Source organism: Choloepus didactylus, chromosome 4 (assembly GCF_015220235.1).
Source record: "Choloepus didactylus isolate mChoDid1 chromosome 4, mChoDid1.pri, whole genome shotgun sequence".
Taxonomy (NCBI): domain Eukaryota; kingdom Metazoa; phylum Chordata; class Mammalia; order Pilosa; family Megalonychidae; genus Choloepus; species Choloepus didactylus.
This window is the reverse complement of record NC_051310.1, coordinates 16,370,253-16,384,455: the sequence shown is the minus strand read 5'-3', so window position 1 is coordinate 16,384,455 and position 14,203 is coordinate 16,370,253. Positions and strand designations below refer to the sequence as shown.

Here is a 14,203-nt window from a genome sequence, read left to right as displayed (position 1 = left end):
CTGCAAGTTTTGGGTAACAGAGCACAATCAATTCCTTTCCTAAATCCTTCAACTGCATTTAATTTCTTTATTTGAGCTTCTAGAGCATTTTGTCCATACCTCAAATCCTGCTTTTTACTACAATCCTGTTTTATATTGTTTTTTTTCCCCTATTAAAATATAAAACCCCAGAATAAAGAGTGATGGCTTATTCATCCCTGTATCCCTGTTAAGGACCTAGCACAGTTCTTTGCTAAAAGTACTGAATATATATATTTTTTGCATTTAATTAATACATATATAGGCTCTTTTAAAAAACTTATTTCAAGACCCCATATACTGTATAATCAAGAAAGATGAAAGACCCAGAAATTAAGACAATTAAGAGCCTCAATCAACCAAATTTATCTCTGCTAAAATATGACTAGTTCTTTGATAAAGGGAAGAGATTTCTATCATCTTCCTGCCTCAGATTCTAAAGAGTGGTGACCCAGAAAACAAATTCCAAGGAATGAGAATATAAAAATCAGCACTGAATAACCACCATCATTTAAAAACATATTTCATTCAGTGATTTACTTCACCATAAATTAAGGCACCTTTTGGCTATCTGAGAACTTTTTTTTCCAGATATCTACTGCCATTATCAGAGATCTCAGTTTGACATAGTTCTTGATCACTGTTTTCAAAAATCAAATATTTTTACAGATTAAAAAAATTAAAGAATCAAGAAGTAGCAAGTTAAAAAAATTCCACCAGCAAATTACTAAAAAGAAAGGCAGCATTCATCTTCAGACAATGTGCTCAAAAAATAAAATCCCATTTTGGACAGTTAACTCTTAATATATTATTTAATCTTAAATATAAATTTCAAAATGGACATGGTACTTCATCTGTGCCCATTTTTCATGTTTCCTCAACTCAGTGTTTCAGCTAAAACTCCAAGAATTTGAAATTTAATTTTGAACAAGTATAGCTTATGCATCAAGAGGACACTATAAAGTTTCCTCAAAACTAATGTGGTTGCAGACATTTAACCTGGTACTTCTTTCAATATATCCTATTCAACACCAAAATGAAATGTATATTTTAAAAATATCCATTACTGCCATGATATGAAAAGTTGATATTTATTGCAAATTTCTGAAATGCTTCAAAAATATAAGCAAATATTTGATTAGATGAACAGTGGATACGGTAGGATTATAGAAATTAACATAACTATATTCAAACAGAAGTTCAGTTTTGCTTACTTTCAGATCACAATTACACACATATATTCAAAATCTCATTGGTTCCTTCTTTACAGTCCAATAAGAGCTGGAAATGATATATACTTCAATAGTAATTTCTCTAAGAGTTTTGCTAAAAAAAAAAAAAATCATGTAAAACTGAAATGAAAGCCAAATAATGCTGGTAAATCTTGATACGGGTTGCAGCTATTGAACTGTTTAATATGAAAGCTTGTAAATACTCTGTTAGGGATTAGCACTGTGTAAACTTTCAGTTATCAATGTGAACCTTCCATGGCTTCCTCTGTGACCCAGCATCATTCTGATTCCCTTCCACTTGATACCAGTGGGTAAAGGTTAACAAATGCACAAGCAAATACAAAGAGAAATGATTTTTGGAATAACATGTCATTTTTTGATTACCACCTCCTAATGACTTCCTCACATTATGAATAGGTATAACAAAGACTGTGTTTCTTTTTATATTTCCATGTAAAGTTGCAAGGAAACAACCAAAATATAAGCTGTGGATTCAGTATTTCTTCACCTTAAAAAGACTTCAGTAAACACTGATTAAATCATTTAGGATTTTAGATGTATTTCACACTTGTCTACTTGAAAAGTCTTTTAAATAAAAAGTTTTTCTTTTTATTGTTTCATTTACCTAGGATTCATTCTAAGATAATGAGAAACCAAGAAGCTTTCCCATATATAATTACACATTATACACACATTGTAAAAATATTGAAAAGTAAATAAAATAAAGAGTTAAATATATGACCACATATATTAGAATTTAGGAACTAAAAGCATTAATAGAACACATAAAAAACTGTTAAAATAGAATTCTAGATTTTTTTTAAAAAAACAATAAAATTTGTTATTACCTAAAAGCCAATAAGCTTACTTCTTCAGTGGCTATTAAAACAGCTGCATTTGTCTCAAAGTTTCCAAATACTACAAACAATTTCTCAAAAGTGAGAATTACCACAAATCAAAAAGTATTTCAAAATGCACAGTGGCAAAGTGACTCTACTGGCATACCATAAAGCAAAGGGGATGTCAAGAGGATACATTCTGTAGTTTGAGGAAGTGGTGCTAGGAAAAGGGGAATTAGGTTTTTATTTGGGGAAACTGCAATGATATACAGAACACAGAAACTGGAAAGAAGAGGGCAAGACTGAACTATAGCAGGGCATATTTCTGGCCTTAAATAGCACCATCTATCTCTTGGCATGTATAGAACAAATTAAGAAAGGAAAAAAAAAAAGGAAGACCATGAACGCAGAGCATTTGGTCTACTCACTAGCAAAAATAAAGTCTAATTTTTTAAGATTGTGGATGTTGTTTTTGTTTCCCCAAAAAGCTGGGATTTTTTTAGTAATATCTCAGATGGCCAAATAATGTAAAATTATCCCCACAAACTGAGTTCTATTGAATACCTAAAAGAGAACTGCAACAGAAAATATTTATTTACTACATAGCGTTACCAGGTATGGTTATAAAAAAAATGGGGAAATACTCTAACATTGTGGATTATAAAATAAGTAATTTATCTTAAAAATAAAAACAGTGAAGTGATTACCACAAAATATTGAATTTTCTATATTTCATTCTGCTAATTAGGATAGGCCACATGGAATGATAACCTTATTTTAACTCTAAATAAAACAGTACAAGATTTGAGGGAATAAAATATGTATATATTCTAGCTTTCCAATGAAACTTCAACTTTCTGGGTTTTTAATTTATTCTTGCCATAATATAGTTACCTATTTCTGAAGGAAATGACTTACTAGTTTTTTGGAGATAAATAGATTACAAAGTGGCAATGTGATATGCCTTATGGGAAGCAACTTCAAAACACAGGGCACAAATTTTCCCCAAATACAAAAAAGGTTGAAAAGGCTCCATTGATCTTTACTTTGAGAGAAAATATGCAGAAGAGACAAACAACAAAATATGTAGAAGAGATAAACAACAACTTTTACCACTGACCGAAGTAGTCAATGGAAAAGTCTTCTAAATGTCTAACAGTATCAACAGAGACTTGATACGCTAGATTTTAAATATCTAGGTAAAGTTTGAAAAAAACCAAAACCATAGTAAAGCAATATCTATAGTTGATATTCTTGCTGATTTTGTAATTTATTCAGTTGCCCTAACAATACTAACCTTTATTTTATTATCTGTTTGGGCTCAATTTTAAAACATTTCCCTCATTTTGGATGTCTGATATAATTCAATATATTCTTCATCAAGTTTAATTTTTTTATCAGATCCATTATATACTGTAATTATGGCTTCCATAAAAGTCTTGACAAAGGCTGTGATTCACTTCTCATCTGTAGCGAACTGAAATCATAAGTCTTCTAAAAGAACGTTAAATTCTTCACCAAATTAATGTTTGAAATATTCAAAATGGATTTAATTTGTGCCACTTAATAACAACTTTTTCTGGATTTGTAATTGTCTCTTTCCACTGGTTCACTGCTTCAGTGTTATTACTGTCTTCACTTATCCAAATCTGAAAAAGAAGAGTACAATCACTTAACTTGATATGATACAGGTCTACCTGGTTTTATTATGCTTTGCTTTGTAACATTTTGTAGACGTTGCATTTTTACAAATTGAAGGTTTGTTTCAACCCTGGGTAGAGCATATCTACTGGAGCCATTTTTGCAACTGCATGTGCTCACTTCATGTCTATGTATCACGTTTTGGTAATTCTCACAATATTACAGAGTTTTCACTATTATTATATCTATTATGGTGATCTGTGATCAGTGATCTGTGATCAGTGATCTTTGATATTACTATCTTAATTGTTTTGGGGCACCACAAACCACCACCTATAAGAAAGCAAACTTAATTGATGAATGTTGTGTATGTTCTGAAGGCTCCACCCTGTCTCTCTCCCTATCCTCAGGTCTCCCTATTCCAAGGTACATCAATATTGAAATTAGGCCTTAATAACCCTACAATGGCCTTCAAGTTTCAAGTGAAAGGAAGAGTCACAGGTCTCTCACTTTAAACCAAAAGCTCAAAATGATTAAGCATAGTGAGGAAGGCATATTGAAAGCTAAGGTAAGCAGAAAGCTAGGCATCTTGTAACAAACAGCCAAGTTGTGTTGGTTGAAGAAAATTAAAGGCACTACTCCAGTGAACACGCAAGTATATGAATATGAAACAGCCTTATTGCTGATACAGAGAAAGTTTTAGTGGTCTGGATAGAAGATCAAATCAGCCACAACATTCCCTTCAGCCAAAGCCTTATCCAGAGCAAGGCCTTAACTCTCTGCAATTCTGTGAAGGCTGGGAGAGGTGAGGAAGCTACAAAAGAAAAGTCTGAAGCTGGAAGAGTTTGGTTCATGAAGTTTAGAGAAAGAAGCTGTCTCAAAAAAGCCAAAGCACAGTTAACTTCCAGGACGATGGCAGATTAGGAGAGGTAGACCAAACTTTTCCTCTGTGAAAAAACAAAAAAAATTAGATAAAGGGCAGAAAGTGCCCCAGAACAGCAGTTCCAGGGTACGACCAGCTGATCAAGGACTTCTACAACATACAGTGGGGACTTGACGGAGAGGCAGAGAGACAGCACCTGAAAGGACAGGCTGAGTGTGTTCAGCTGGGATTGCCACCACCAGGAACGGGAGACTGGAGTTGGACGCCAAGCAAGGAGGGAGCAGCTTTCCACGTCCTGTGCACCATGTCAGCACTTGGCTGGAGAGATAACCCTTCACAGCCTCACAGGGTGGAGCTCCCGTGAGGGAACTCAGGATTCAGTGACTTGAGGTGGCTGCCTTTGCTCTTCCTCCACAGAAGCCTGTGGTGTGCACAGCTAAGAGGTGGAGAGAGGCAGTGGCACTGCACTGAAGCGCCAGGAGTCCCTCCCCAACCCCAGAGGCTGGCAGGCGAATTGAGGACAGGGGCTGTGGTACACATGAGATGGAGGGTGAGATGCACAGCCCCACAGGCCCAGAGTGGTCCACTTGCAGCCCCAGGAACTGCTGGACCCCTGTACCCTGGAGCAGACTCCCTGCTGAACTCCGCAAGGCCCGCCCCTCACCCACAGACCTAGCAGTCTCCAGTGCACACAGAGAACTGGTGCGCTGATCAGATTTCCACCCAGTTTGGACTCTGCCTAATGCACAGACGAAGTTGGGAGAGAGCTGGCTTGAGAATAAGAGGTGGCTCAAGAACGCCATCTTCTGGTACGACATGGAAAGTACCCCACCAAGCTGCAGCACTGCCAAATTATAAATAAATGTTCAAATAATCCTATGTATGCCAAAATAATATTATCAAGATAAGGAAATGCCCCAAAGTCAACAAGAGAAAATCATAAAGCACATGAAGAAACTAGAAAATATAGACAAGCCAAATGAGCAAATTAAAAAGCAAAAGAAGACAAAGAACTTGGGGCAATTAATCAAAGAAGTACATAAAAATCTCCAAAACAAGTTGAATGACTTGGCTAAGACATAAAGGACATCAAGAAGACTACAGAAAAACATAAACATGAATTTGAAAGAGTAAATTAAAATATAGGAAATCTTATGGAAATAAAAGATACTGTTGACCAAGTAAAAATATATTAGATAAACACAACAGCAGAAGAAAAAATAAGTGAGCTATAGGATACTGAAAATTGAATGTGAACACACAAAAGAACAAATGGTGAAAAAAAAATAAAAAAATTTGAAATGGATCTCAGGGAAATGATGGACAACATAAACTGCACAAATGTAAGAATCACTGGCATACCAGAAGGGAAAGGCAAGAGAAAAGGGCTAGGAAGAGTTTGAAGACATGGTCGAGGAAAACATCTCAACCCTTCTAAACGACATAAATATGCAAATCAAAGATGCCCAAAGAACTCCAAATAGAATAAATCCAAATAAACCAACTCCAAGACATACTACTCAGATTGTCAAATGCGGAAGGAGAAAGTCCTGAAAGCAGCAAGAGAGAAATGACTCACAACATACAAGGGAAACCACATAACACTAAGTACTGACTACTCAGCGGGCACCATGGCGGTGAAAAGGCGGTGACATATTTAAGATTCCGAAAGAGAAAAACTGCAAGCCAAGAATTCTTAATCCAGCAAAGGTCTCCTTCAAAATTAAGAGTTTAAAATTTTCAGAGACAATGCTGAGAGAATTTGTAACAAGAGACCTGCCCTGCAAAAAATATTAAAGGGAGTTCTACTGGCTAAGAAAAAAAGGAAGGAGAGAGACGTCTGGAAAAGGGCATAGAACTGAAGAGTATTAGTAAGGGTAACTTAAAGGAAAAAAAAAAGGGGGTGGGGGACAGATATGACAAATAAAAACCAAAGGATAAGATGGCTGATTCAAGAACTGCCTTCACTGTAATAACAATGAATGTGAATGGATTAAACTCCCCAATTACAACATTACAGATTGGCAGAACGGATTAAAAAATATGAACCATCAATATGCTGCTTACAAGAGACTCATCTTAGACCCAGCAACACAGAGACTGAAAGTGAAAGGATGAAAAAAAATATACATTACATGGAAACTACAGACAAAAGAAAGCAAGGGTAGCAATACTAATATCACACAAAATAGACTTTAAATGCAAAAATGTCATAAGAGGCAAGGAAGAACACTATATATTAATAAAAGGGACAATGCACCAAGAAGAAATAACAGTCATAAATGTTTATGTACCCAATCAAGGTGCTCCAAAGTGCATGAGAAAAACACTGGCAAAACTGAAGGAAGCAACAGATGTTTCAACACTAATCACGGGAGACTTCAATACACCACTCTCTTCTATAGACAGAACAACCTGACAGAGGACCAATAACAAAACTGAGAACCTAAACAATGTGATAATGAATTAGACTTAACAGACATATATAGAGTGACATTGTGAATTACCAGGATATACATTCTTTTCTAGTGCTCACAGAATGTTCTCCAGGATAGATCATATACTGGGGCACAAAATATGCATCAATAAATTTAAAAAGATTGAAGTTATTCAAAGCATATTCTCTGAACATAATGGAATGCAACTATAAGTCAATAACCACCAAAGAGCCAGAACAATTACAAATACATAGAAGTTAAACAACACATTCCTTAACAAGTGGGTCAAAGAAAACACTACAAGAGAAATTGGCAAATATCTAGAGATGAATGAAAATGAGAACACAACAGATCAAAACCTCTGGGATACAGCAAAAGCGGTGCTGAAGGGGAATTTACAGCTCTAAATGTATTCATTAAAAAGGAAGAAACAACCAAAATCAAAGACCTAACTGAACAACTGAAGAAGCTGGACATCAGCAAGCTAACCCTAAGGCAAGCAGAAGAAAAGAAATAAATGATCTGGAGAAGAAACAAAATAAATGATCTGGAGAAGAAAAAAACAGTAGAGAGAATAAATAAAACCAAAAGTTGGTTCTTTGAGAAGATCAACAAGATTGACAAACCCTTAGCTAGACTACAAAGTCAAAAAGAGAGAACCCAATACACAAAATCAGAAATGAGAGAGGGGACATCACTCTGGGTCCCAAAGAAATTTTAAAAACTATGAGAGGATACTATGAACAACTGTACACCAGCAAACTAGGCAATTTAGAGGAAATAGATAATTTCCTGGAAACACAAGAACAACCTAGACTGACCCAAGAAGAAATGGAAGCCTTCAACAAACCAATCACAAGTAAAGAGATCCAATCAGTCATCAAAAAGTATCATACAAATAAAAGTCCAGGCCCAAACGGCTTCACAGGGGAATTTTACCAAACCTTCCAAAAAGAACTGATACCATGGCTACTCAAACTCTTCCAAAAAATTGAAGAAAATGGAACACTACCTAACTCACTTTTTGAAGCCAACATCACTCTAATACCAAAACCAGATACAGATACCACAAGAAAGGAAAACTATAGGCCAATCTCCCAAATGAATATACATGCAAATTCTCAACAAAATACTTGGAAATTGAATCCAAAGACACATTAAAAGAATCATACACCATGAGGAAATGGGGTTCATTCCAGGCATGCAAGTGTGGTTCAACATAAGAAAATCAATCAATGTAATACAAGACAATAACAAACTGAAAGGGAAAAAATAAAATGATCATCTTGATAGATGCTGGAAAAGCAACTGACAAAATTCAGCATTCTTTTTTGATGAAATCACTTCAAAATGAAGAATTGAAGGAAACTTCCTCAATACGTTAAAGGGCATATACAGAAAACCCACAGGCAGCATAGTACCGACAGTGAGAGACTGAAAGCCTTCTGCCTAAGATTGGGAACAAGAAAAGGATGCCCGCTGTCACCACTATTATTCAACATTGTGCTGGAAGTTGTAGCCAGAGCAATCCACCAAGACGAAGAAATAACAGGCATCCAAATTGGAAAGCAAGAAGTAAAACTGTCATTATTTGCAGAGGATATGATTGTACATTTGGGAAATCCTGAGAAATCAATAATACAGCAACTTGAGCTAATAAATTCAGCAAAGTGGGGGGATACAAGATTAATACGCAAGCAATTTCCTATACGTTAGAAGTGATCTAACTGAAGAGACACTCAAGAAAAAAAATTCCACTCACAATAGCAACTTAAAAAATCAAGTACCTAGGAAAAAACTTATTAACCAAGGACGTAAAAGACTTCTACACAGAAATTACATAACTTTACTAAAAGAAATCAAAGGAGAACTAAATAGGTGGAGATGTATTCCATGTTCATAGACAGGACTGCTAAACTTCACTAAGATGTCAATTCTACCCAATTTGGTCTACAGATCAATGCACTTCCAATCAAAATTTCAACAACCTACTTTGCAGACTTGGAAATGCCAGTTATCAAATTTATTTGGAAAGGAAAGTGCCCTTGAATTGCTAAAAACATTCCCAAAAAAAGAAGAATGAAGTGGGAGGCCTTACACTTCCTTACTTTAAAGCCTACTATAAAGCCACAGAAGTCAAAATAGCATGACACTGGCAAAAAGATAAACATATTGATTAATGGAATCAAATCAAGAGCTTGGAAACAGACCCCTAGATCCACAGTTGACTGATTTTTGATAAGGCCTCCAAATCCACTGAACTGGGACAAAACAGTCATTCAACAACTGGGGCTGGGAGAACTGGATATCCATATCCAAAAGAATGAAAGATGACCCCTACCTCACACCCAATACAAAAATTAACTCAAAGTGGATTAAAGACCTCATATAAGAGACAGTACCATAAAACTCCTAGAAGATCATGTAGGGATACATCTTTAAGACCTAGTATTAGGAGGTAGCTTCTTAGCCCTTATACCTGAAGCACAAGCAATGAAAGAAAAAATAGATAAATGGCAACTCCTCAAAATCAAAAGCTTCTGTACCTCAAAGGAATTTGTCAAAAAGGTGAAGAGGCAGCCAACACAATGGGAGAAAATATTTGGAAACCATGTATCTGATAAGAGACCAATATCCTGAATTTACAAAGAAACCCTACAACTCAACAACTATAGAACAAACAGCCCATTTATAAAATGGGCAAAAGATAGGAAAAGATATTTTTCCAAAGAGGAAATACAAGTGGCTAAAACACACGTGAAAAATGTTCATCTTTACTAGCTATTAGAGAAATGCAAATCAAAACCACAATGAGATATCACACCACTAAGAATGGCTGCTATTAAACAAACAGAAAACTACAAATGCTGGAGAGGATATGGAGAAACTGGAACTCATTCATTGCTGGTAGAATGTAGAATGGTACAGCTGCTATGGAAGACAGTTTGGCAGTTCCTCAGAAAACCAGATATCAAATTACCCCATGATCCTGCAACTTCACTTCTTGGTATATACCCAGAAGATCTGAAAGCAATGACATGAACAGACATTTGCACACCGATGTTTACAGTGGCATTGTTCACAACTGCCAAGAGCTGGAAACAATCCAAATGTCCTTCAACAGACAAGTGGATAAACAAAATGTCGTATATACATACAATGGAATACTATGCAGCAGTAAGAAGGAATGAGGTCCTGAAACATATGACAATATGATGAACCTTGAAGACATAAGTGAAATAAGTCAGACACAAAAGGAGAGATACTGTATATTACCACTAACGTGAACTCCCTGAACAATGTAAAGTAAGTATCTTATATTGTAGAACATAGAGGACCTAAAGATAGATAAAAGCTATTCCCCTTCAGGGGGAATGATAACCTAATATGTAAAGTCATGATAGTGAGGGTGAACTTAAAGGGTGGGAATGGACAGGGGTGATGATGGTTCGTTAATGGGATTATAAGTATCAGTGCCACACTGAAGGTGAACATGATTGAAAGTGTTTGTTTAAAGGCATGTATCACACAGATTAGCACTACAAATATAAATAAGTGCTTGCATGATATACTTCTAAGGTATGATACTGGTGCAAAGAGTTAACAGAGTGGTATATGTAAAACTACCCATTACATATTATAGACTATATTAATAGGAATACCTTACCAGCACTACATTAATACTAGGAATGAATAATTCGGCGCTGATAAGAACTTTGGGATGTTTTGTGTTATAATTGTTTAAAATTGAGAGTGATGATGATTGTAAAACTAAGTGAAGATAATGTGAGACACTGTTTACTTCGGACAGAATATATGCTATGTGAAATTAGGAACCCCGTATTTCATTAAGTTAAGCCCTTGATCTTGAGGCTTGCTCTTGTGAAACTTATAGCTGTAAAAGGGAGGCTGAGCCTTCCTATAATTATGCCTGAGAGGCACATCAAAAGAACCTCCTTTGTTGCTCAAATGTGGCCTTTCTCTCTGTAAGTGCAACTCGGGAAATAAACCCATTTACCCTCCCCACTTCATGGGACATGATTTCCAGGGGAGTGAATCTCCCTGCTGACATGGGACACGATTCCCAGGAATGAGCCTGGCCCTGGCATCAAAGGACTGAAAATGCTTTCTTGACCAAAAGGGGGAAGAGAAAGGTAACCAAATACGGTTACAGTGGCTAAGAGATTTCAAATAGAGTCAAGAAGCTATCCTGGAGGTTACTCTTATGCAAGCTCCAGCTAGATATCCCAAATGACCTCAGTATGCCAAGCCCTAACCAACAGTAGTCTCAAAATATCTAAGTCCCTATTTGAGACTCTATAAAAGTTTCACTCACTAAGTTTATTTTTCAAAAACTTAAATCCACCAGAGTGTTCCTATGCCAGACAAGTCCAAAATCCAGAGGCAATAGCCTCTTTAAGAACATCAACCAGATGCAGCCCCCTTCCCCATAATGTCAACATCCCTTTTCAATATGAACACGTTAGGGTGGTCACTGCCTAGACACCCCTGAAGATCGAGAAAGTGATTAAATGGGAGAAAGGGGGGTAGCAACAGACAAGATAGGATTTAACAAAGGATTACAAACACTGAATCTTATATATACACACACACACACATATATACACACACACACACATGTTTTTAGATGCTAGGGCATTAGAATAGCTAGATAGAAATAAGTGAAACATGGAACTGTAACCCTTAACATTCTTTGAAATTTGCTCTATAGCTACCCGTTAAATAGTACTTTGAAAGTTATCACCTTTCTATATTTACCTTACGTTTCACAATAAAGAGATAACTGAAACTGTGGAACTGTAATCCATAACATTTTTTGAAATTATCTATATAACTATGTGGCAAGTTATACTTTGAAAGTTGTCACCTTTCTATATATGTTATGTATCACAATAAAGAAATAACTGAAATTGTGGAACTATAACCTAAAACATTCTTTGAAATTTGCTCTCTACTTGTTAAATCATACTTTGAAAGTTATCACTGTTCCGTATATATGTTAAATTTCACAATAAAGAAATGTATTTAAACAAAACAAAACAAAACAAAAACTCACTACTAACCTGGCCCACGAAGTGCTTTCTTCTTACAGAGCTTCGACTATAAAGCTTAAGGAGAAAAATAATTTCTTTTTCATTCTGTATAAGTGGAAAAATCATAGTCTCTCCCCATTTTACTCTTCCATTGGAGGCCTTCAGTAAGCATGTCTTCTTCTTATAAATCAAATCTCCTGAGCTAAACATTGCCACCTTCACAAAAAAACCTAGAAAACAAATTTTGACATATAAAAATTAATTTTAAATGCCATGTAAAGATATATATCTATATATTATATTTAATTTAAAAATAAAAAAACCACTATTAAGGTCTTATGAGCTATTGCCATAACAGAAAACATTTCTAGTAAACATTATAACTTTTACCATATTTTATAAATAACTACACAGTAACCTCAAATGAATTTAATTGTCCTCTGACCTAAATGCCATTACAGACTGCAACTATAGGTATAAATAGATAACAATTAGGCAGCAATGAAGTACACATTGAAAAGAATTACACAAAAGAGAAGTGTCAATTCTGGACAACTGGAAGTATTTATTTCACAATTTTATATAGATAAAAGTCTTTGCTTCAGATTCCAGAAGTGAAATGCATAGCCACTACAGAAAATCTCTTCTTCAAATAAATTTGAGATGCAGAGCTTCCAGTAAGGGTAAAATAGTTTGTACCAGATTACCCCTACCATGGATAACAATTATAAACTCTAGGCAAAATAGAAAAAACAAGTTAAAGACATTAGAGGAAGACAAAAAGCAAGAAGAAATGAAAGGGGAGTCAACTCTTAAAAGATGAACTGCACAGGGTAAATTGCAGGTTTATACACCTTTGCACTTAAGCATACTCCACACTTTGATACATAGTACCTACAGCTCAAGCTGAAAGTGCAGGCTGACAAACTTGAGTAGTCAGAGGTGGGAGCTGGGAGGAGGGAAATCCCAGAAAGAAGTGAGCTGCAAAGACCCAACCATGTTATTGCAATGCAGAGATCATTTGTAATTCTGATTAGCATTTCTGATTAAGGGAAGACAGCTGTTAATGTAATAAACTATACTTGTAGATTTCTGCCATTGACTTGTTTCCTAGAATTAACCCTACATAGTCATGGTGATTTATTCTTTTAGTGCCAAGTTGGATTATATTTGCTTATTTTTTATTTTAGGATTTTTCCATCTCTGTACATTAATGATGTTAATCTACAGTTATCTTTTTTTGTGCTATCCTTTCTGTTTTGATATCAACATTACCCTAAACTCACAAAATTACTTTTCCCATCTTTTTTTCAATTCTCTGAAACAGCCTATATAAAACAGGAATTACGTGTTCCTTGAAAGTTTGGTAGAATTTACGAGTAAAATCATCTTGGCCTGGAGCTTTTATTAAAGGCATTTCTTTACCTTTTCGTGGTTATTGTTTTATTCAGATTTTATCTCTCTTCTGGAGTGACTTTCAACTATTTTTTTCCTTAGAACATCATTTACTTTATGTTAATTTCAAAACAAATTAGTATAAAGTTATACATGGTATTATCTTGTATATACATAAATCTCTTCTGAAATTGAAATGATATCATTGTCCTTGTTCAGAATATCATTCATTTGTTCTCTATTTTTTTGCTTGATCCAACCTGTTACAGGTTTGTTTAATGATCTTTTCAAAGAAAATGGTTTTGGCTTTCTTGGTATCTTTTGTTTTTGTACCCGTATTTAACAACATCAACATCGACTTTTCTTGGTCAAATGGTATTTTTCTAGCTTCTTGAATTGAATCTCAATTTCATTTATTTTCAGTTTCTGCAGTTACAGTGGACATCCATTTCTTTTGTCTACTCCCAGATAGTTTCCCTCCTATGGGAGAAAAGACACTCCTACCTCTTTGTTAGCCCTTTAGTTAGGAGTCACCTCAAACTTCCACCTCTAGGTATAGCCAAGTGAATCAGGATTGGACAACCAAAGTATCACAATCCCTAGTAATAGAGAGTGGTTCAGGAGGTGGATAAGTGGTCTAAGACATAAAAATGAAACTAAAATTTGAGGACTTTTGCTATAAATATCCATCAAATTTTGAGAG

The 14,203-nt window shown here is 35.3% G+C and overlaps 1 protein-coding gene across 4 annotated transcripts in view; it reads right to left on the bottom strand.

Moving 5' to 3' along the window:
• TC2N (tandem C2 domains, nuclear) overlaps positions 1–14,203 on the bottom strand; it is a 93,277-nt gene that overhangs the window by 9,084 nt on the left and 69,990 nt on the right. For 2 of the 4 annotated variants that reach the window (XR_005216234.1, XR_005216233.1), the window contains exons 13-14: positions 12,136–12,335; positions 3,387–3,738 (exon numbers count right to left, since the gene is read on the bottom strand). Coding sequence is in view for 2 of the 4 variants with exons in the window: in XM_037832048.1 (XP_037687976.1) it covers positions 3,628–3,738; positions 12,136–12,335 (311 nt within the window). In the remaining 2 variants the exon portion in view is untranslated. Of the gene's footprint in view, positions 1–1,088; positions 3,739–12,135; positions 12,336–14,203 lie in introns of those variants that run through there. The other 2 variants (XM_037832048.1, XM_037832050.1) reach the window with 1 other exon arrangement.